Below are 23,547 nucleotides of genomic sequence, written 5' to 3'. Positions count from 1 at the left end.
TAAACGCGTGGCAAAACTGCAGCTTAAAAAAGCGATAGTCAGGGCGCGCGTTACTGTATGGGAGGGAATAGCTAATTCGATTGTTTACATCTAATATACATGCCGCGGGCGGAAGGGGTTACCCGGTGATTTAAAGAGGCGGTAAGAATGGGTTAAAGGGGATAGTGTATCGCTGGTTGGACTAACGCGGCCGAAAAGTGAGTAGAAAGCAGGTTAGAAGCAGGGTAACCGCGGCCGCACTTTACTGTATTGACCTGTTACACAGTAGAAAAGTACTCCATCACCTGGGCCACAAAGAGCTACCTTTACCCCCGCAGAAAGAATCCACCCCTTAGGAACAGGGGAAAATGAGTGTGGAGATAGCCCCCAGCAATAAATACTTTCATGGTCCCTAGGGGACACTCGAATCCCGGGCAAAGGGTTACATCTTTATTTAGTTTATTTTTAATACTTAATTTTTCACATTTTATGTTAGCACTAAAATCACTGAGATTTTTTTACACACTCACTCTTTAAACTCCAACTAGGTTCAGTTTAGATTCCCCCAATATCTAACTCTAGTGTCCCCTGTTATTTAATTATATTTTGGGCTGTTTCTGTTCATGTCTGAGCCGGGACCGCTATTAGTCTTCCCGTGCCCCAAAAAACTTTCAGGAACACATTTTAAGTGCCCTTGATCTCTGGCCATGTGTTTTTATACTTTATTTTCACTTATTTTCCTTTTATTAATTTAATTGTGGCAACCACTGCAAAACCAGAAGTGATGTCATAGAGGCATCACAACCAATAGAACCTGCACTTCCCTTAGTGCCGCTTTTTTTTTTTTTTTTTTTTTTTTAAACCTAAACCTAGATTTGCACTGCTGTGGGAAAATCACTTATCAGTTCCAAGCAAAGACAATAAGGTGTTTAATGGGTTCTTACGTTTGCATTAAGGTAAACAATTGCGATTGTTGTTGCAGTCATTAAGATGTTCCTTATGCTGTATTATGTTGGTAATTATATGTTATGTTGTATTACATCCAAATATGTTAAACGTTGTGATTGTACCACTTACGGAAAATGATATCCCAATAAAAATTACTATACAAAAAAAAAAAAGACAGACCTTAAGTCCTTTGTTGGTCTGAGTTTTCTGGTACTATAATTCCTTAAGTGCTTTACTGGTTAGGGTTTTAGCACCATACTTGTGGATTTTTTTTTTTTTTATCTGGGCCCTGGTATTCTTTCCACAATTTAAAGTAGACAAAGATTAATCTGTTGCAGTACAAATCTTACCAAATTTATTAGGAATCTAACATTATATAGGAAATATATTACATTGGAGAAGACCACACTGAGCAAACTTAGTGGGCATTCCCAAAATCTAGTACATACACTCAGACTTATAAACGTTCTAGATACAAGGTTAGCAATACATGTCTTAGATCATGATCAGTTAACAGGTCAGCATGACCTAGGTCCTAATTGGAATGGTCTAGGACATTTTGTTATGATAAGAAAGGATCACACATTATATCTATGTTCTATCCATTATAATTATATTTTATTTTGTCCATGGAGCCAAAAAGTCTAATTATATAGCCTTGTGCAAGTTTATTTACATATCTTTCATTCTTATAATCTAAAATAGTAGCTTCTATCTTTTATTCATAGCAAGCATAGTATAAAAAAAAAATCAGTAAAAAATATTGCAAGCTAAATTGGACTATACTGGACAGATAAACATTTTTTATTGTCACTCACAATGGACCCGGACACCTGCCAAATCCTCCTTGTAAGCAGTAGAGCTTCCCCAAGGTTGCCACTGCAAAAAAGAAAGTAAACTGCGGCAGCCTCTCTTTGCCCCCCATGGGAAGTAATCTCCATTTGTTCTCCCCCCCCCCCATAGACCAGGTAGAGCTGCAGGAGGAAGCAAAACACCTCAGCCCAGCAGTAAAATGCCGCTGCAAAGCTACTCCCTTCTCTCCCTCTGCCTCTTGCCTGCAGTGCCATAAGTCGTCTTTTACAGGCCCATGACTAACAGCCCAATGCTGTCTGGACTCCGCAGCTCTCAAAATTCTGCCTTCATCACCTCTGCAGGCCAGCGCTGCCCCTAAAACTTTGTCTCCACAGTGCAGCCATGATAGCCCCTCAAAAAAACAGCTCTGAAGCTTCAAGGGAAGCCTGCACACCACTGCCCTGTTTTCTAGCCCTGGCAGCCAAACACTCACAAGGCACATATTAATCTATGTTTAACACTTAACAGCTCTATTTCTGGGACACCCCTACCACCACCACCTCTATTACATATTTGTATGCTGGAGGAGAAAGGAAAGATTCATGATAGAGAGACATGGATTAAGGGAGTAATTTTCAAATAAAAAAATTATATGCATACACTCCATTTTATGTGCATAAATGAGAAATTACTACTTACCTGATAATTTCCTTTTCTTTAGGTCAAATGAATCCAGAACACATGGGTTTTGCATTCCTACGAGCAGAGGTAGACGGAGTAAACTGACTTCACTGCATATATACCCCTGCCATCAGCCTGCCAGTATTCTTCAAAAGCACCTGTGACAGACTACAAAAAACTTGATAAACAGATAACCATTGCAATATTCAGCCAACAGGCAACACTGAGCTCAGACAAGAATGTAATAACACTAGTCTAGGGACTGGAGTAACACTTACCAGTAAGCCCTGAAACACTTAGGCAAACAGGAGGATTATTATGTAATTATACGGCAGCCAAGGAAGGGAAGCTGGATTCATCTGACTGTCCTAAAGAAAAGAAAATTATCAGGTAAGTAGTAATTTCTCATTTCTTAGTGTCCAGTCAGATGAACCCAGAACAAGTCGGATGTACCCAAGCTACTCCTGAATTGGGCGGGATGCTGCCTACAGTCCAGTCAAAACTGCTTCCTCCTGGGCTTGCATATCCCGATAATACCTGTAAAAGTGTGTAAGGAGGACCACATTGCAGCTCAGCAAATGTCGATGGGAGACAACAATCTGCCCATGACACTGCCTGAGCTCAAGTGGAATGGGCCCAAACCAGACTAGGTAACGGCTTCCCAGCATCCACATATGCTGTCGTGCCTACCTCCTAAATCCAGCAAGCTATTGTGGCCCACGAAACTGGCTGACCCTGTCTAGTACCGCCATGGAGGACAAACAGGTAATCCAACCTACACAAAGGCCCAGTGACCTCCAGATACCTGACCATATGCCGTTTGACATCCAAGGGCCGCAACAGATGAGACTTCTACATCTCTCTCCCTGACCACTGATGGCATAGAACCATTTGCCACAAAGAACACTTATCAAGGTCAAACACCGCAAGGACAGAGTACATGGTGGTTGAAATGTAGGGCCTACAAAAAAATCCAAAACCAAATTGAGATTCCATAGGGATACCAGAAACGCAAAGGACAATGAAGATGTTCCACTCCTTTCAGAAAACGGACCACATCAGAATGAGCCAACAAGGATCCACCATTGTTCAGACTCCTGAAACAAGCAAAAGCAATTACTTGTACCCTTAAGGAATAAAGGGCCAAGCCTTTATTCAAGCCATCCTGCAAAAATTCCAAAATGAATGGTATTTTGACCGAACAAGGAAGATTATCACGATCCTCACACCAGGCCTCACGCACTCTCCAAATCCGCACATAGGCCAAGGAAGTGGAGAACTTTCTAGCTCTTAGGCAGGTGGACATCACTGCCGCAGAGTATCCACATTTCTCAAGCGAGCCCTGTCAAGAGCCATATCGTAAGACAAAATAGAGTCGGATCTTCGTGAAGGGCAGACCCCTGCTGTAACAGGTTCCTGAGCGCCAGAAGTCGAAGAGATGAATCCACCAGGAGCCTCTGCAGATCTGCATGCCATGGTCTCCTGGGCCAATCTGGAGCAACCAAGAATACAATCCCTCTGTGGTGTTCGATCCTTTGAATCAATCTGCCCAACATGGGCTACGCAGGAAAGGCATACAGCAACTTGTCTTCTGGCCACTCCTGCACTAGGGCATCAATCCCAATGACCTCAGATCTCTTCTGCGGCTGAAGAATCGCAAAACTTACGCAGTGCGCAAAGTTGCTAACAGGTCCAGGAACAAGAGACCCCAATGATCTCAAGTCAGCTGAAACTCCTCATCTGACAACGCCCACTCTCCTGGGACCAGATTCTCCCTGCTGAGAAAGTCTGCTCTTACGTTGTCTTAGCCTGCGATGTGTGAGGCTGAGATCTGGACATGCACCTCTGCCCATTCTATAAGATGATCTATTTCCTGCGAAACTTGCTGGCTCTTGGTACCTCCCTGCTGACTGATTTAAGCCAGTGTCATTGCACTGTCTAACATTATGCGGACCAAGCGACTCTGCAGCCTGTCACTGAACTGTAAACATGCCAACCAGACCATCCTGGCCTCCAGGCGATTGATGTTCCAGAGAGAGAGAGACTGCACTCCAGCACCCTTGTGCTGTCAGCTCATGTCAGTGAGCTCCCCAACCAAGGAGAGTCGCATCCATTGTCAGGACTAACTAGTCCAGAGGGGACAGCAAAACTCCCTTCTGTAGGTGATCCGCCTGCAGCCACTACTGCAGTTGAAAGAAAACCTCCATTGGCAAGTGGAGCCGAATCCAATAGTCCTAAGACTGCGGATTCCACCGAAACAGTAGGGAGTGCTGAAGAGGATGCATATGTGCCCTCGCCCATGGCACTACTTCCAGGGTCACCACCATTAAGCCAAGGACCTGCAGGTAAAAACCATACGGTCAGGTGCAGTGTGTGTTCAACAGCTGAATTCAAGCTTCTGGCAGGAACATCTTGGCTTGCTTCATGTCGAACTGAACCCTCAGGTATTCCAGCGACCGAGTAGGTTGAAGACTACTCTTGGCTAGGTTCACCACCCGGCTGAGCTCCCGCAACAAGGAATCACCAGGCAGCTCTCTTCCAGCGACTTGGCGCAAATCAGCCAGTCATCCAAATATGGGTGTATTAGGAGTCCATCCTCTCTCAACTACCATTACCTTGGAACAGGTTCTGGGAGCGGTGGCCAGACCAAGGGCAGTGCATGAAACTGAAAATGACATCCCAGAACTGCGAACCACAGGAAGTGACGATGTTCTAGTCAGACGGGAATGTGAAAATACGTCTCTGACAATGGCCGACTGCACGGCCATTGTCACTGAGCACAGTGTCTTCATGCGAAAATGTTTCACTCACAGAAAACTATTGAAACTTCTAAGGTCCAGGATGGGGCGAAAAGAGCCCTCCCCCTTCTTTGGCACAACTAAATAATGGAAAATCGCCCCGTATTTTCTTGAGACATAGGCACTGGGACCACAGCCTTCATACTGAGGAGCCTTGCCAATGTAGTTTCCAATGCCTTTTTTTTTGGCAAGTGGCAGGGAGACACCATGAACACATCCCTAGGAACACTGCAAAACCCCAGCACGTATTCCTCTCGTTTCACCTTCAGGATCCAATGTGATTTCAACCCACCTCTGATAAAAGACAGGCGTCCCCCCTATCTCCTGTTCCCAGGGGTGGGTCGGCAAACCTTAATTGGGCAGCTCGGGAGGTTCCACTACCTGAGCCTGCACCTCTTCTGGGTTGTCGGGGACGAAAGGACTGAGACCCACTGAAGGGTAGAGTCCTCTGAAGGACATTCCTCTACAGGGTCGAAAACTGTTGGATTCTCTAGCACGCCCTCTCATGTGAAGGGAGTATTGTGCCTGCTTCTTATCCTCTGGCAAACAAGGAACTGGCAATTCAGCTCACTTACTAGCCAGTTTCACCAACTTGCAACCAAACAAAATCAATTTGGTGAGGTAAGCCTTAGAGGTCATTTCAGCCGACCAATTTCTCAACCATAACTGAGGCGTGGCCGCTACTATCGAAGCCACCTTTCTAGCTAAAGTGCAGACCAAATCACAGCCTGCCTCCGCCAAGAAGGCAGCAGCTGGTTCCACAACTGCCCTGGAGTTTACCCCAAAGTCATCAACCTCCTGGGAGAGAAGCAAACAAGAAGTGATCTGCAAGGTAATTGCCACTGCTTCAAATGCTCACTTAAGGATAGTCTCAATGTTTTTAGCATGAGCATCCTTCAAGGCTCCTTCTCCTTTCACAGGAATAGTGATCCACTTAGTGATTGCACACATAAGTGCATTTCCACCTTGGGAAAAACATAAGCGCTCTCAACACCAGATCCAGAGGGTACAGGCCTACCAAAATTAGACCACCTTTGAAAATAGCTTCTGGATCACCCCATTCAAGATCAATTAATTCTTGAATGGCCTCCATCACAGGGAAAAAACAAGAGGCTTTACGCAAGGAAACCAAAATGGGATTTCTCTTTGGCTCAGATACTGAATCTGCCCCAGGAACTCCAAGCAATTTTCAAGGTCTGGGAAATCAGAGCTGGCAGCTCATCTCTGTGAAAGAACTGCAACACAGTTCCATACTGTTCTAATCCAGGGGATTTTCACCATCCTCAAGAGAGACAGGATCAGGGTCATCATCCGTGCCATCCGGATCTCCATCCAGAGGACCCGCTGCTACTCCAGGAGTACTCCAGCGCCCAACAAAAAATCCAGGCAAGGTTTTCCCCCTGCTCTTCTGCTCTAAGAGCATGGGACAGGGCAGAGGACTGCGCCTGAAGAAAGGACTGCAATCCATGGAAAAATTCTACCCAGAACAAAGTAGAAGCATCCAGACTGGGAGGGACCTGAGGTGTACTCGTTGAGCTACCTTCCCCTGCTGAGGAACCAGTTAGGGGAGTTCCAAAATCAGGCGCCCCACCTGAATCGTCTTTACCCAGAGCCACATCTGGCTGGGAAGAAACAGGCTTAGTGAAATCAGAGGAAGACAAGTCACCCTGAGCCTCCAAACAGTGCTGGCACAAATCAGCAGGCACTCCTGGCTGAGAAGCTCGTATATAACAAGTAGTGCAAAGAGAAAGATGCTTAGGCTTCTTAGGCAGAGGCATGCATCTAGCTGGGTTTATTTTTTGTTTTTGTAAAGATAGGTGCTCAACTAGATACCTAGAAATTATGCATCCAACACAGGTGCACATACCTAGGCAGCGCTTACCTAGGTGGCCAAAAATTAAGCGCACGAAAAACTCAGGCACACAGTACCACTTGTGTGCATAGGTAATCGCGCGGCCACCATGCGTTGCTTAACGTAGGGCACAGACTGCAAGGCTCCACTGTGCACAATCTGGACACACAATGTGACGCACATGTTGTAAAGGGCAGCCTTAGAAAGTGAGCAAAAAGCCATTGCAGCCTACCACACGGCATGTAGCGAAAAGCTTGAGTGAGGCCTAGCCTAAGGAGGCTGCTCAACCCACCAGGCTGCCCATGTCCCTTGACCTCCCATGGAGCAGAACGAACGTCAGACTGGTGCGCTGAGAATGGAGACCAGGGTAGGAGGAAACCCTGCACAACAAACAAAAAGGAAAAACAAAAAAACACCCTTCTGCTAAGTCTCTGTATCTTTTTTTTTTTTTTAAACTTACCAGAGCTCAGCCATATCTGGCTGAGCACAGAAATGGTCTCCGGCTGAAGGGAGAGAGGGCATGTGCCATCGCCACCGCTCTCGGCTTCCTGAATCTGCTGCCTTCCAGCTGCTTAAGCAGCTAAGTCCACACCGGCAAAACTAGCTACCAGACCAAGGCACACATCTGAGGGACCACAGAAGTCACCTCAGGAATTCTCAGCTGCGGGAGGGACCATTTGGTATCACCACAGGAGAGCAGGGTGAATGTTATCCTTAATTCTCCTTTATTTTAAAATGAAGCAATCCCCAGATGGGAGATGTACATCCACCATCTGCTGGAAATGAAGAATACTGGCAGGCTGATGTAACTGCAGTGGTGTATATACAGTGACATCAGTTTACTCAGTCTCCATCTCCTGGTAGGAATGCATAACCCACTTGTTCTGGATTCATCTGGCTGGATGCTAGGAAACCAGTTTTTGAAAATCATTCAGGGGACTGTGCAGGAAAAGCATATGTGCAACTCAATTTCGTGTTTAGTCTTCCTTGAACTCGCGGTAGCCATTCAAGGAAGCAGAGTTGGGACAGTGTAAGTATTTGCATACTTTCACTTTTCAAATGTATGTTCATGTATGTAGCAGATTTATGTGCACAATTCTGCATTAAATATTTGGGCTGTTTTGACAGCCCAGGTCTCTCTTTAGCAGCCCAGCCCAGACCAGGTCTCTTTCTTGAAGGAGGGTCATTTTTATTATTCAATTTATTACCTGCCCAAGGAAGGGTACAAAAATTAAAGTAGTAACAGATAATCTAGGATTATTTGCAGCATGACATAGAATAAGGCGCACAACAATTCTACTAAAAATTTAAATCACTAGTAATGCCTACTTTGAACATATTAAATTTAACTTTAAATACATAAGCATTTCAACCAAATATTATGGTTCAGCAGCATATTCAAGCACTCCAATTGGTGCACTGGCAGTTGATCAATGCATGTTTCCAAACGTGGAAAGGTTGGCATTAAAGGCTTCCTGAAGTGGGAGCAGTTCTTTATTTGGCAGAGCTCTGCTGGAAGAGAGTTTCATAAGGCAGGTGCTGCTCCTGGGAACTGTCATCATTGGCACTTTTAATATCTTTTGTTGCCGGCATTAGGATGAAGCTCATCTTTGAGCTTTGTGATGAGGACTCGGTAATAATTTAAAAAAATATTTCTTATGTAAAGGATATGGAACAGCGACTTAGAAGGGAACAGTGTCCAAGTTTAAGAAAGCATGAGACAAGTCAAAAGGATCTCTCACAGAGACGAAGGGATTGTAAAACTTAGTGGGAGATGTGGATGAACCGTACAGTCTATTTGCTATCAGTACTTTGAAAACAGGACACTTTTGGACTATGACATTAAAAAATTTCATATTGAAGCCAGGAAAACAAAATATTTATATGATTTGCCTGAATATGGTAGATCAATAAATTTAACTTTTGTCTTGATTCACAAAAATATCAAGATTGGCACCATTGATGGCACAACTATTCCTGCTGGGAATACAGTTCAGCCAAATTATTTAAAGGCAATGGTCCTGCAGAGGGTAGGCTTCAGTTTAGAACAGAAAGAGGTGGCCTGCCAGCCATACCCAGCATGTGTGATCACCTTTCTTTTCTTCTTTATTGAGGGAATAAATCTCTTAATGGAGTTGCTATAATTTTGTATTAGAACGCTGAGAAATACGGATCATGGACAACACGGTTATAAAAACAAGAGACAACCAAAAGAGTGTGTTAACTCCATTTCTCTCTTCTAGCTACTCCATAAAGCCTCCTTTAATCTCTCTCCAAGCTCAGAGGGGTAGGCTCTCCAGCTCAGCCTATAGGAGGTCAGGACACAAAACAGGTACATTAGCACACTGAAAATAAAATTATAAAGGACCATGCATTTGTTTTAAGCAACAAATAATTAGAAAATGCAAAGGCCATACTGTACCTCCTTGTTGTCTGCAGTTAGTGTCAAAATTCCAATCTAGGAAAAATGATGCAAGAAATAATCCAATTAGAATTGAAATGAAATAAGACTAAGTGATTATGTAATAAATATGCAATTTATATAGGATATATAAAGAATGTGCACTAACAAAAACATGAATTAGGACCCATTCAGGGTTCAGAAAAAGCACTATTTGGAAACCTGAACACTTAAAGTGCTTTTTCTTTAACAAAACCTGCTGCTTTATGAATGCCTATTACAAAGGCTCTTGTATACATGACCAAGAGTTGATGGTTACTATACAAAGACAAGAATGCACATTTTCGACAACCATTGCAATTTCACTAAAGAAATATTTTAGAGTAAGGACTATTTATAAGCTTTTTTAGCACAAGACATTCCAGTGGATTAAGCTACCATGCTGGCATGGTTTTGGCAGCTAACCTGGAACACTGAGATGTGGCAATAAATGTGCTAATTTTGAATTACAACCTTTAGTGTAGTGCTGTGCTCCATTACTAACTCAAGAGAATACAATGTTGTCCCACAGCTGCACTGTAAAAGAACAAGTTCAGCTCATTTCAAATCATTTTCCCATCTATATCATTTGTGTTTTTCTTTAAACAAAAGCAAAAAACAAATAAGGTTGGAAAGCAAAGATCATAAGTCATTTTAACAATCATGAATTTTAAAGATGCACTTTCGGAGGTGAATTGGTGAGAACATTACCTGCTGGTTGGAGGTTAGGTGATTACCGGCTCCGACGCTATTCTTTGGAGAGTTTTGTTTCCTGGACTGAACGACTGATGTCATTTACTGGAGACGCAGGAAGATATAAAACAACGTCTTCCTGCGGCGCGCAGCCAGCTTTGTCTCAGTTGGATTTGTCTAAGTTAAATTACTTCTTTGGAATAAGAAGCCCACCTCTTTGCCTCCATTGGTGACTTCAAATTGTAAGTAAATTGGATAAGAGACTAACCTTCTAGGGTATATATTTGTCTTTTTTTTCTTCTTTGCCTCTAAATATAAATGCCACATACAAAACAAAGGGAAAATATGAGTAGAAGCCTCGGCTACTCAGGTGACAACTCCCTTACAACCCACAATAGAGGGTTTTTTTTCTCTCCTGCGAACATTAATTCACCGAATAGGCAGTCTGGTACACTGCAGGATGATGAGCATACTTCGGCAGTGCTGGACTTTCAAACAGTTAAGCCCCGGTGCTCCAGAAACTTCTTCTCGCCCAAACAGCACACAACGTCAAATATCAGGCATAATTATTCATCCGAAGATGAGGACTACACAGAGGATAAAGAGAACCATTTTCCTATATCCTCAAAGCATACATATCTTAAACAAGATAAAAAAAAATATCAAGTGACCTTACTTGTTCAAAGTGGACTATTCCCGCCAAATTATACAAACTGTACAAATCAAATGGCAGGACCCAATGACCATTCCTGAACCCAAACAGCATGAAAAAGTTATCAATCTATTCTCTCTCCATTAAAGGTTTTCTCAGAGTGCCCATGCTTTGCTTTTTGCAGGGGGGGGGGGGGAGAACTTTAGAGACTCTTGGGTTTTTTTGGATATTCATTCCCAAATGCCCTCATCTGCTTCACTTGGTTATCAACTATGTGGTAACTGTCAAGCATATTCATTATCATTTACTGAGTTTACTCATTTCCTTTACTCAAAGAATACTTCTTTAATTTTTCTTCTAAGCTGATTCTGCTGAGGTTGTCTACATTGTGATCTGCCCCTACCAGCGACTGTGAGCACAAAACTATATGAAAAATTCAGGCTCGTAGTTACGAGCACTGTAGTTGTGTGAAAAAGCTACAATCTGAAGTCCCTCTTGTAGCACACTGGCAGGAAACAACATTCTGTGGTTGACCTTTGGGTTTGGGTTTGGGTTTTTTGTTTGTTTTTTTTACTACTACTGATTATATTCCTCAATGCACTAGGGTTGATTATTGCAAACTGATGCTCCAGTGTGAACACTAGATCTACAAACTACAATCCATGCATCCAAATGGACTTAGAGAGTGAGTGGTCCTCCTCTTTTTTGACTGCTTCATGTTTTGCGATTACTGATTTTCTATTGACGCTATGACAATGAGATTGGTTACTGGTTATCATGTGACTTCTCTGTGCCATTTAAGCTTAGTTTTGAATGTCTTTAGAACCAGGGAAGGAAACAATATGATTCTTTGTCAGCTTATATATCTGGTTCAAATTTGGGAGTATTTTATCATTGATGTTTGTAATCTTACTTTGTTTTGAATGATCACGGTATACCATGTGACATTAATGCCGTTTGGTTACAGGGTTTAATATGGTCATTGTTGTGCCATTTGATATGAACATCTTGTACAGTTTGGCAGGAATGGTCCACTTAGCAAAAATATCAAATGATATTACTGTACTTGTTTCAAATATTTTTCTGATCTGGTTTAAGGTATGCATGCCTTGAAAATGTAGGGGACGCTCTCTTTATCCTCTATACATAGTCCCTTACGATTATAATTTTGATTTGTAATTTTGTGGTCCCTCCCAATATGGCCAGGCAGTAAAACATTTCTATGCTGTGGATTGTATGAAATTTCCATTGACATTGGCTAATGATAAATATTTTTATTCATTAAGATTTTGTTGTGAAGCTGTGCTTTGGGACTTTTTCTGATTATACCCACACACTTGTTCTTCATTTGCTTGAGTGTCAGTTTTTATGATTTTCCACTTTTTTGTTTATGTTACTACTTGTCAATCACTCTCATGTGTAAAAGAATGGTTATTAGATCTCTCAAATACATTTTATTCTGTACAAGTCTCCTGATAGTTTTAACAAGAGTTCTAGCATAACAAACATTAAATATTAAATTTACATGGCTGCACTCAAACGAAAGCTCAAAGGCTGTTGAAAGTTTCCAGTAGGCTTCTAACAGTTTAATAGTGAGTTATTTATTCCTGGGGGAATGCTATAATCAAAAAATTAAAAATTCTGTGCAAAAAAAGTAGAAATTCTGCATATCTCAATTAATACAATATTTTGGTAATCATCATCTTCCATTTTTTAGTACAGTTCAGTATATTCAGTCCAGAAGGTGGCTACTGAAATGGGCACTGGTCTTTGTTGTAAAGCATATGGGGACAGATATAAACATGTATTCCCCACAGGAAAGGCAGGATAGGGGAGATATTAGAGATACTGTATTTAAAATCTCAGAGGTATCAATGCACAGGAGGTGGGTCTCCTTCAAAGGAAAGGAGATTCTAAAACAAGGGGTCATAGGATAAGGGTACAGACTTAGAAGTAATCTGAGGAAATTTCTTTACAGAGAGTGGAGGGTATATCGAAAAGCCTTTCAGTGAAGTGGAGGACAGAAGGACAGTATCTGAATTCAATAAAGCTTGGGACAAGCACATGGTATCTCTGGAGGAGCAGTAAGGATGGTACAACTGAGCAGTTGTGTTGACGGAGAGGAGGAGAGGAAGAGGAGACAGAAACCTGAAATTATGGGGGACTGGGGAAAGCAGGAGAAGGCAGAAGATGTGGGATTGAGTGGTGGCAGTTAAATTGGGGAGGAAGAGAATTCAGACTTGAGGAGGGTTAGGATGAAGAGGAAAAGAAGTTGGGTGTGGGGGGAAAAAAAAAAGGATAGATAGGTTTGTATGTGGAAAAAAAAAAATCTCATAGGTCCAGATAGATGGCAGGATGCAAACAAGACTGAAAGCTGAGAATCTACTTATTTTATCTGAACCCATTTATATCCCTCTTTTTCAGGCACTATAGGTATTTCTCTAACCCTAGAAGATTTACAATCATAGAGCGTCATTCATCAAATTGTGTTAGGGCTTATCGTGTGCATTAGGGCAGTAACACCGCAACAACATCATAACACATGCGATAAATAACGCATCACAAGATGCGAATGCAAACTTTAAAAATTGTCAAGCGGTAGGAGTTTGGGCAGAGTTTAAGAAAATGAAGGGTGCATTTAACACCGGAAAAACATCACCAATTTTTCCTGTGATACCTGTGCGTTATGGCCATTTTGGAGAGAGACAAGAGTGAGAAAGACACACACAGAGCGAGAGCGACACGTGACACACACAGCGAGAGCAACTCTGGGGAGGCACACATTAATAAGCTTTTTATACCACTGTTAAGAGGGGCCATTCTGAACTTGGGGTGAGGTTTTGGTGGTGGGCTAGGTTTTGGTGACCGGTTTTACATGCACAGTCAGAGGTACAAACAGCAGAGTTACATCAGTGAAGATTGTGTGTGATTTGGAATGATTAAAAGTATAAAAAGATTAATTTGTACATTGTACTCACGACCTGACTTGATGTACTCTCTACCTAGCAGTCAGTCTGAATTATTTAGTCTGGGTAAACAAATAAGCATGGGTATAGCTTGCTTATTGCAGCGGTTACTACCCCTAACTAATTAAGCTAGATATTTCACTTATAGGCAGTTCCAACACTGCTCTCTACATTAATAGTGGGGGTGGAAGGGAAATAGAATCAAAAGGTTACTAAGAGCCAAGAGTAACAGATAAGAATGAGAAAAAAAAAAAGTGCAAAACTTGCTGGGCAGACTGGATGGGCTGTTTGGTCTTCTTCTGCCATCATTTCTATGTTTCTATGTAAGTACAATGTACAAATCTCATCTTTGTGTACCTTTCCTCACTCCAAATCACCTAAAATCTCCACTGATGCCTACTGTGCTGTACCTCTGACTATGCATGTAAAACTGTCCCCCAAAACCTTACCCCGAGTTACTAGGTGCCCCTCTTACAGTGGTATAGTTTACTTATGAGAGCCTTATAAAGAGTGTCTGTGTCTCTCTCTCGGCAGCAGCAGTCCAAAATGCGATGAAAGACTTGTCTGGGCACTTCTCAGTGGGCGATGTGAATATCACGAGGTGCGATAAGTTTAACATGCATTGAGGTAAAATTACCCTAACCACGCCCCCCCTTTATTTATTTATTTATTTTAAATCGCAGCTGCTATTTTTCACAATTTTATAGTAAAATGATGAATCTAGTCCAAGTTTGTACCTGAAGCAATGGAAGATGAAGTGACTTGCCCAAGGTCACATGGAGTGCAAGCAGCATTTGAACTCAGCAATCTAGCCTCCTGGCACCTGCTCTGCTTCAGCTCCTCCTCCTCCTGCTCTCAAGTTCCAGATGCCAAAATGTTCTGCAGGACCTCAAAGCCACTCACATGCGCCTGCTCTTCTTCCAGACTCCAGCTGGCTGACTCAGCTACCATGCAGCTCCCTCTTCTTCTGGCAGGCTCACAGGGCCCAGTGCTGCATGCTTCTGCCAGCCCACACTCTTCAGTGGCTCTTCCTATTCTGGGTGGGCTCTTAAATGGCTCCTCCCTCTTCTGGCAGGCAAGAAGAGCCAGTGCAGCACATTGCCAGGCTCCTACAAGCCTGTGCTCTTTTTGGAAACTGCTGCAGCAGCTCTTCACAGGACCCTTGCTGCATCAGGGAAATTCTGCACCATGAAAAGTAAAAAAATGTGCGCTGGGGGAATTATGCACAAATTTCATATTGTGCAGATCTTCCCCAGGAGCAACAGTTCAAGTTAATTTTCAAAGCATTCATGAATGAAGCACACAAGGCAGCTTTCTGAAGCAGCTAGAAGTGTATTCAAAGCTGGCTCTTCCATTAGGACAACCAGTAAGTCGCCTAAGGTGCCAAAAACCTCCAGGTGCCACCTACCCAACTTTTAAGGCACGGCTCCACCCGAGAAAAGGTACATAAGAACATAAATTATGCCATATTGGGTCAGACCAAAGGTCCATCAAGCCAAGTATCCTATCTCCAACAGTAGCCAATCCAAGTCACAAGTACCTGACAAGTAACCAAACATTAATAGATCCCATGCTACTAATGCTGGCAACAAGCAGTGGCTATTCCCTGTTGATAAACAGCAGTTTATGGAGTTCTCCAGGAACCTATCCAAACCTTTTTTTAAATACACTAGCTGCCTTAACCACATCCTCTAGCAATGAATTACAGAACTTAATTATACACTGAGTGAAAAAATTTTCTACGATTTGTTTACATGTGCTATTTGATAGCTTCATGGAGTGCACCCTAGTCCTTGTATTATCCGAAAGAATAAATAATCGTTTCATATTTACTCATTGAAGTCCTTTCATGATTTTGCAGACCTCTATCATACCCGCCCCCCCCCCTCCCCCAAAGCCATCTCTTCTCCAAGCTGAACAGCCCTAACCCCTTTAGCCTTTCCTCATAGGGGAGGCGTTCCATGCCCTTTATCATTTTGGTCACCTTTCGCTGTAATTTCTCCAGTACAACTATATCTTTGAGATGCCTCAACTAGAATTGCACACTAATCAAGGTGCAGTCTAACCATGGAGCAATACAGAGGCATTATGACATCCTCCGTTTTATTTACCATTCCCTTCCTAATAACTCCTAGCATTGTTTGCTTTTTTGACCGCCACAGCACACAGAGCAGACAATTTCAATGTAATATCAAACATCTTTTGCCTGCATGGTAACTCCAAATATGGAACCTAACATCGTGTAACAACTACAGCAAGGATTATTTTTTCCTATATGCACTACTTTGCACTTGTCCACATTATATTTCCTCTGCCATTTGGACGCCCAATCTTCCAGTCTCACAAGATCCTCCTGCAATTTATCACAATCTGCTTGTGATCTAACTACTCTGAATAATTTTTTCTCATCTGCAAATTTGATAACCTCACTCGTATCTCTTTCTAGATCATTTATAAATATATTAAAAAGCACTGGTCAAAGTACAGATCCCTGAGGCACTCCACAGTTTACCTTTTTCCATTGTGAAAACAGACCATTTAAACCTACTGTTTGACTTTTAACCAGTTTGCAATCCACAAAAGGACATCATCTCCTATGCCATGACATTATAAGTTTCTTAGAAGACTCTCATGGGGGACTTTGTCAAATGACTTCTGAAAATCCAAATACACCACATCTACCAGTTCATCTTTATCCACATACTTATTCACCCCTTCAAAAAAATGTGGCAGATTTGTGAAGCAAGATTGGGTAACTTCATCCTGGCTGTATCCCATTAAATCATGTCTGTTTCCACGATTTTCCCAGCACTGAAGTCAGGCTCACTGGTCTATAGTTTCCCGGATCACCACTGGAGCCCTTTCTATATATCAAGGTTATATTGGCCACCTTCCAATCTTCAGGTACAGCAAGTGATTTTAATGATGGGTTACAAATTACTTGTAATAGGTCTGAAATTTCATTTCTGAGTTCTTCAGAACACTGGGATATATACCATCTGATCCAGGTTTGCTACTCTTCAGTTTGTCAATCTGGCCTACTACATCTTGCAGGTTTACCTTTATTTGGGCGAGTTCATCTGAATAGTCACCCTTGAAAACAGTCTCCGGAATGGGTATCTCCCCAACATCCTCCTCAGTAATCACCGAAGCAAAGAATTAATTTAGTTTTTCCATGATGGCCTTAATTTTCCCCATGTGCCCCTTTAACTTCTTAATCATTTAACGGTCCAACTGACTCCCTCACAGGCTTCCTGCTTCAGATATACCGTATTTTTCGCTCCATAAGACGCACTTTTTTTCCCCCAAAGGTGGGGGGAAAATGTATGTGCGTCTTATGGAGCGAATATAAAAAAAAAACCAAACAAAAATCTAACAAACCCCCCCGACTCCCCCAAGACCTGCCGACTTAATTTCCTACAACCCCCCACCCTCCTGACCTGACAAATTAATTTCCTGCAACCCCCCACCCTCCTGACCCCCCCAAGACCTGCCAAACGTCCCTGGTGGTCCAGCGGGGGTCCGGGAATGATCTCCTGGGTGTGGGCCGTCGGCTGCCAGTAAACAAAATGGCGCCGACGGCCCTATGCCCTCACTATGTCACTGAGACCGACCAATAGCAGCGGTCGGTCTCAGTGACATAGTGAGGGCATAGGGCCGTCGGCGCCATTTTGTTTACTGGCAGCCGATGGCTCACGCCCAGGAGATCGTTCCCGGACCGCTCCTGGACCCCCGCTGGACCACCAGGGACGTTTGGCAGGTCTTGGGGGGGTCAGGAGGGTGGGGGGTTGCAGGAAATTAATTCGGCAGGTCTTGGGGGGATCAGGAGGGTGGGTGGTTGCAGGAAATTAATTCGGCAGGTCTTGGGGGGTCAGGGGGGTGGAGGTTGTTAATTTAAAGGGTTGGGATGGGGGTTCCCAGAGAAAGAAAAGTTTTCTGATCTGGGGAGTGGACCGAAATGGCCCTCCCCAGACCCGAAAACAAAATGGGGAGAAAAAAAAAAGCTATGCACTCCCCTAATTTGCTCCATAAGACGCCCAGACGCAGAGCCGGTTTAGCACAATTTTTTTTTTTTTTAATTTTCCCCCTCTGAATCCTAGGTGCGTCTTATGGTCAGGTGCGTCTTATGGAGCGAAAAATACGGTATTTAAAAATTTGTATTATGAATTTTTGCCTCTACAGCCAACTTCTTTTCAAATTCTCTTTTAGCCCGTCTTATCAATGTTTTACATTTAATTTACCAATGCTTATGCTATTGCCCATTTTCTTCAGATAGATCATTTTTCCAATTTTTGAAGGAAGATCTTTTGGCTAAAAACAGCCTCTTTTACCTCACCTTTTAATTATACCAGCAATCGTTTGGCCTTCCTTCCACCTTTCTTAATGCATGAATGTATACTGGGTAGATGGGGGAGTTGTGGGAAAAGGGTCTGGTTGGGTGGAGAGAGGGAGAGAGAAGATAAAGTTACTTGTCTTGGTAGGGCAGAATATAAATGAGTTTAAATAAAGTGAATAAGGGGGCAGGCACAAGATTGAAAGTTCACTTAGGGCAACTGAGTTGAGGGAAAAAAAAATGCAGGCACCAAAGAAACTTACCAGGCTTGTGCTTTTAACTGGCTCTTTGCAGACTCCTATGGATTCTTCCTTGTTGTGCTGGCTTGCATTCAGCAAAGCAGCATTTTCCTGAGCGAGCTCAACAAGCTGTCCACCCCCAGTGCTCTTTAACACATCTACCATCCTCTGGTTTTCTTTCTCCAGTCTGATCTTGGCCAGTTGAGCTTCCAGCATCCAATGTTCTTTTTCTTGTTCTAGTTTTGCAATCTTCTCCAAGCTCTGTTGTACCTGTAAGAGGAAGACAATGACGCTCTTTCCATTCCTTATTAAGTGTCAGTGGATAATATTGGGCAGCAGTCAAAAAGACATTTGAAGTGAAAGGACCTGATTGGTTCAAGTAGGTTGATTCCTGGAGGTCGGGTTTCCTGGAATCAAAAAGCATTTGGCTTACAAGTAAAATGGGCTTAATCATTTTGTTCAGTCCTAAGACATTTTGCACTACAGAAAAATTATCAACATGGGTTTGCAAAACAGAAACATAATGAAGGCAGTTGCTGCTCAAAAAAAAAAAAAATACAGAAATGCTGGTCTTGTATTTCCTGCCTGATTAACAGTGAAAGGATCAGCATGTTAAGAGGCACTTCCCCGGCATGCTTATAATGTGCCACAGGTCAACAAAGCACGTGCGCTACCTCTGTTCCGAACATAAGCTATGTAATCATCCAGAGGAACTCGGCAATATATAATGCCAAAATGTTTATTTTACACAATAATTATAATTCATTATCATTTATATACTTTTTATACAAGTCCCACTATGTAACCCAAAGCCCTCCTTACATTAAAAACAATCTCATTCATACTCTACCCTCCATTCATTCTACTCACACCATATAAAACCATCAAACCCAATAATACATATACATATCACATATAACAGTGTATGGTAATAAATGATGTGTACAAATATCTCCCTCTACATTAAACTTTGAATACTTTGAACAATTACTTTGCAACACTTGGATTTTATATAAAATAATTCCAAATATGAATCACTTTATACAATCTGACGAGGCACTCGTTTCGCCCATACAAGAGGGCTTCCTCAGGGAATAACGTTGTGTCTCCAAAAATGTTCTCACACAAGCACAATCAAAATGAAGTCATCTTCGCTTAACACTGTGATATATATTGCGATCATCGGACAGAGGGTCACATCTCCACTGTTGATATGTTGTATATGTAGCATCAATACATAGCAGTGGACTCTGAAAACAATAACAAACTACACTATTAATTTATCTAATAAAACTGTAATCACAGGTACATCCACCTTGTGCACCATCACCATATATTGAATTAGTACCAGCCAATCCAATGTTGTCAATATTCAATACCAATTCAGATTTAGAAATCGCTATATCTATATGACAGGAACTCCCATAATTCTGGCCATCTCTGACAGTCAGACCACACTATACTCGTTTCGTCAAAGTCAACATTTTTTCATGTTCAGATAATTCACTTAACGCATGCTGACTGATGCGTTTCCCGACCTGTGTTAAATGAATAATTCACAATTAATCTTAAAACACCTAAAAATAAATGACTCCCCCTGTACTTATTTATCACAACAATATACTCAATCGTCTCACTAAATTACATAAAGCTAATATGTTACCTCATCTCTAAAGCTATGACTTCCTTAAATTATATACACACGTATACTTCAAACACTTGCAATTTAAACCTGACAAAGGCCATCACCAAGCTCATTTCATACAGACCCGTTTTTATACTCCATCTCCCGAACACTCTACAGATATCTCAACCGCCCACTATACGGTACATATATAAACTAGCAATTTATAATCATTCTCGTCAATATAAAATCACTACTCACATGAAGCCTTCCCATGCCATACTGGGTCAGACCAAGGGTCCATCAAGCCCAGCATCCTGTTTCCAACAGTGGCCAATCCAGGCCATAAGAACCTGGCAAGTACCCAAAAACTAAGTCTATTCCATGTTACCGTTGCTAGTAATAGCAGTGGTTATTATCTAAGTCAACTTAATTAATAGCAAGTAATGGACTTCTCCTCCAAGAACTTATCCAATCCTTTTTTAAACACAGCTATACTAACTGCACTAACCACATCCTCTGGCAACAAATTCCAGAGTTTAATTGTGCGTTGAGTGAAAAAGAACTTTCTCCGATTAGTTTTAAATGTGCCACATGCTAACTTCATGGAGTTCCCCCTAGTCTTTCTATTATCCGAAAGAGTAAAAAACAGATTCACATCCTCCTGTTCTAGACCTCTCATGATTTTAAACACCTCTATCATATCCCCCCTTAGCCGTCTCTTTTCCAAGCTGAAAAGTCCTAACCTCTTTAGTCTTTCCTCATAGGGGAGCTGTTCCATTCCCCTTATCATTTTGGTAGCCCTTCTCTGTACCTTCTCCATCACAATTATATCTTTTTTGAGATGCGGCGACCAGAATTGTACACAGTATTCAAGGTGCGGTCTCACCATAGAGCGATACAGAGGCATTATGACATTTTCCGTTCTATTAACCATTCCCTTTCTAATAATTCCCAACATTGTTTGCTTTTTTGACTGCCGCAGCACACTGAACCGACGATTTCAATGTGTTATCCACTATGACGCCTAGATCTCTTTCTTGGACAATGGACAGAACCTCAGTGGTCCAAGGTTATACTGGGCCACCGATTCGTGAAGAACTGTAGCCTGCCCCTGACTGGGAAGGTCCAGTGTTTTGGGGATGGACAGCTGGCTCCTGCTTCCTACGATCCAGTCAAAACCCTTTCCCAGGGGTTGGCTGGGGTACCAGCTGGGGCTCGGGAGCTCTCTGCTACCTGGGACAGCCGCAAGAGCTCATTCTCTGTGAGCAGGAGCAAGGGGTTGAAAAATAGTACTTCTTCTGGCGGTAGAAAGACCTCCTCGGACCCTACCTCACAGATTACCTGGCAGAGGAAGGTAGGTCTGAAGTGCTGGGGGAGAGATGCTGGAGGGTCTCATGGTGATCCCACAACTGGGCCACCAAGTCCAGCACCTTATTTCTGAAGAGATTCTCTCCTGTGCATGGCAGGTCAGCGAATTTCCTGCACCTCTGGTCAGAGATCAGAGGCCTGCAGCCACAGGCACAGATTCCCACTGCCATCTCAAAAACATTGTAGGTTGACCAAACCTTGCATTTTCCATTCTCCAGGCCCTGAAGCACCACTGCTAAGGTGTCTTGCTGATGAGGCAGCTACTCAGCTGTCTTCTGTACCTGCTTCCAGAGACTGCCCGAGTATTGGTTCATATAGAGCTGGTAGGCAGCGATGCAAACAATAAGTACAGCCCCTTGAAAGACCTTACTCCCAAGAGCGTACATCCTTCTATGATCCTTCCCTGGGAGCGCTGAGGTATGGGTTCGAGAGCGCTTGGCCCTCCTGAGAGCAGATTCGACCACCACTGACTGGTGTGCCAGCTGACGCTTTTCGAATCCAGTAGCCTGTTGGATGAGGTAAACCCATCTGCCTTCCTGTTTATGGGAGACACTGAGGGGGAGTTCCCAGATCCTCAGCAGCAACTCCTTAAAGATCTTGTTTAACAGGACTGCCTTGATCTCTTTAGGAGCTTCCACAAATTGGAGGATTTCCATCATTTCGTGCCTGGTGCCCTCCTCTGTCATTAACTGAAAAGGGATGGCCTCAGCATTCGCCTGCACAAAGCCTGCAATGGTCAGGACTTCTGCTGAAGACCTCTTTCTCTCCTCTGGAGGAGACTACTCTGAGGGGCGGACCCTCTGAGTCCTTGAAGGAGGATTCCACAGAGACATCCTACCACAGGTCAAATGGGGCTTTATCCTCACTGTAATCCATAGGGGATGGGGGCCCTAGGTGTTCTGCCTTCGTCCAAAGGAATTGGTACCTGCTTGTCCTAGGAGAACTCACAGTGTCACAATCAGGTTTAGCACATATTGGTTTGCATTTTCATTAGCGCTATCTTTTAAAGTTTAACAAAATCCTTAAAATATATGGATATGGTAGTTATACATACAGAGATATTGTATGTTCAAGGTCCAAAAGCACTTGACTTTTGTTGAGAAAGTACTCCATCACTAGTCGCCTACACCATATTCTGCCAACATCCATACTGCAACTGCAGCCAAATCTGTCCTTCCTTGCCCTCACTTTCCGGCCAACATCAATACAATGGCTTCAGCATCACCAGTCCCTCCCTCTCGTTCACACCCCTTAATAGCAGCAGTACACTGATTCCAGCATCACCAGTCCCTCCCTCTCGTTCACACCCCTTAATAGCAGCAGTACACCGATTCCAGCATCACCAGTCCCTCCCTCTCGTTCACACCCCTTAATAGCAGCAGTACACCGATTCCAGCATCACCAGTCCCTCCCTCTCGTTCACACCCCTTAATAGCAGCAGTACACCGATTCCAGCATCACCAGTCCCTCCCTCTCGTTCACACCCCTTAATAGCAGCAGTACACAGATTCCAGCATCACCAGTCCCTCCCTCTCGTTCACACCCCTTAATAGCAGCAGTACACTGATTCCAGCATCACCAGTCCCTCCTCCTTGCCCACCCTCCTCCAACAGTACAGGGACTCCTGTTCCTTTATTATTCATGCTCTCTTCTCAGACGAGATAAAGTTAAAACAAACTCCAGTATTTCAAGTCCCTGTACAGAGGCATGAGTGCCACCTAAGTCCTGTTATTCAAGCCATGTAAGCAAGTGCCTCATTTCTAATTTTTTGCTCTTGGCTTGCAGTTTGCCTCTTTCACCATCACTATGCTCTGAATTCCCCCTCCCTCAACTTCATCTCCTCCACTTCAATCTACCCCTTTCACATACATCTTCCCACACCAACTGCCAATTCATGCACAAGTTTAACATCATGTTTGCTCTTGAGTTTATTACATGAGTGCACTGTATAATAAAATTTATAATAAATATCCATTTAATACACAATTCACATAAAAAAATATTTCAATTGAACCACAACTATTTATATGTTCACTGTAATGTCTAGCATAACTATTAAAACAGCCAATATCGCTGAAAGGTCAGTCAAGCCTACTTAGTCTAATTAGTTACATTCTCAACTATGAATACATTAATGCATCCTCCATTCAAACCACTTCAAACTATCATCACATATGGA

General features: G+C 42.8%; 1 protein-coding gene across 2 annotated transcripts in view; it reads right to left on the bottom strand.

Annotated features, from left to right (window-relative positions):
* PPP1R21 (protein phosphatase 1 regulatory subunit 21) overlaps positions 1-23,547 on the bottom strand; it is a 188,354-nt gene that overhangs the window by 54,370 nt on the left and 110,437 nt on the right. Inside the window, exons 17-19 of one of the 2 annotated variants that reach the window (XM_029593392.1) lie at positions 18,398-18,643; positions 9,473-9,508; positions 2,419-2,475 (exon numbers count right to left, since the gene is read on the bottom strand). In XM_029593392.1, coding sequence (XP_029449252.1) covers positions 2,437-2,475; positions 9,473-9,508; positions 18,398-18,643 — 321 coding nt within the window. In that variant the 3' untranslated portion in view covers positions 2,419-2,436. The remainder of the gene's footprint in view (positions 1-2,418; positions 2,476-9,472; positions 9,509-18,397; positions 18,644-23,547) is intronic. The other variant, XM_029593391.1, reaches the window with a different exon arrangement.

Source organism: Rhinatrema bivittatum, chromosome 3, assembly GCF_901001135.1.
Source record: "Rhinatrema bivittatum chromosome 3, aRhiBiv1.1, whole genome shotgun sequence".
Classification (NCBI taxonomy): Eukaryota; Metazoa; Chordata; class Amphibia; order Gymnophiona; family Rhinatrematidae; genus Rhinatrema; species Rhinatrema bivittatum.
This window is presented reverse-complemented; position numbering and strand designations above follow the sequence as displayed.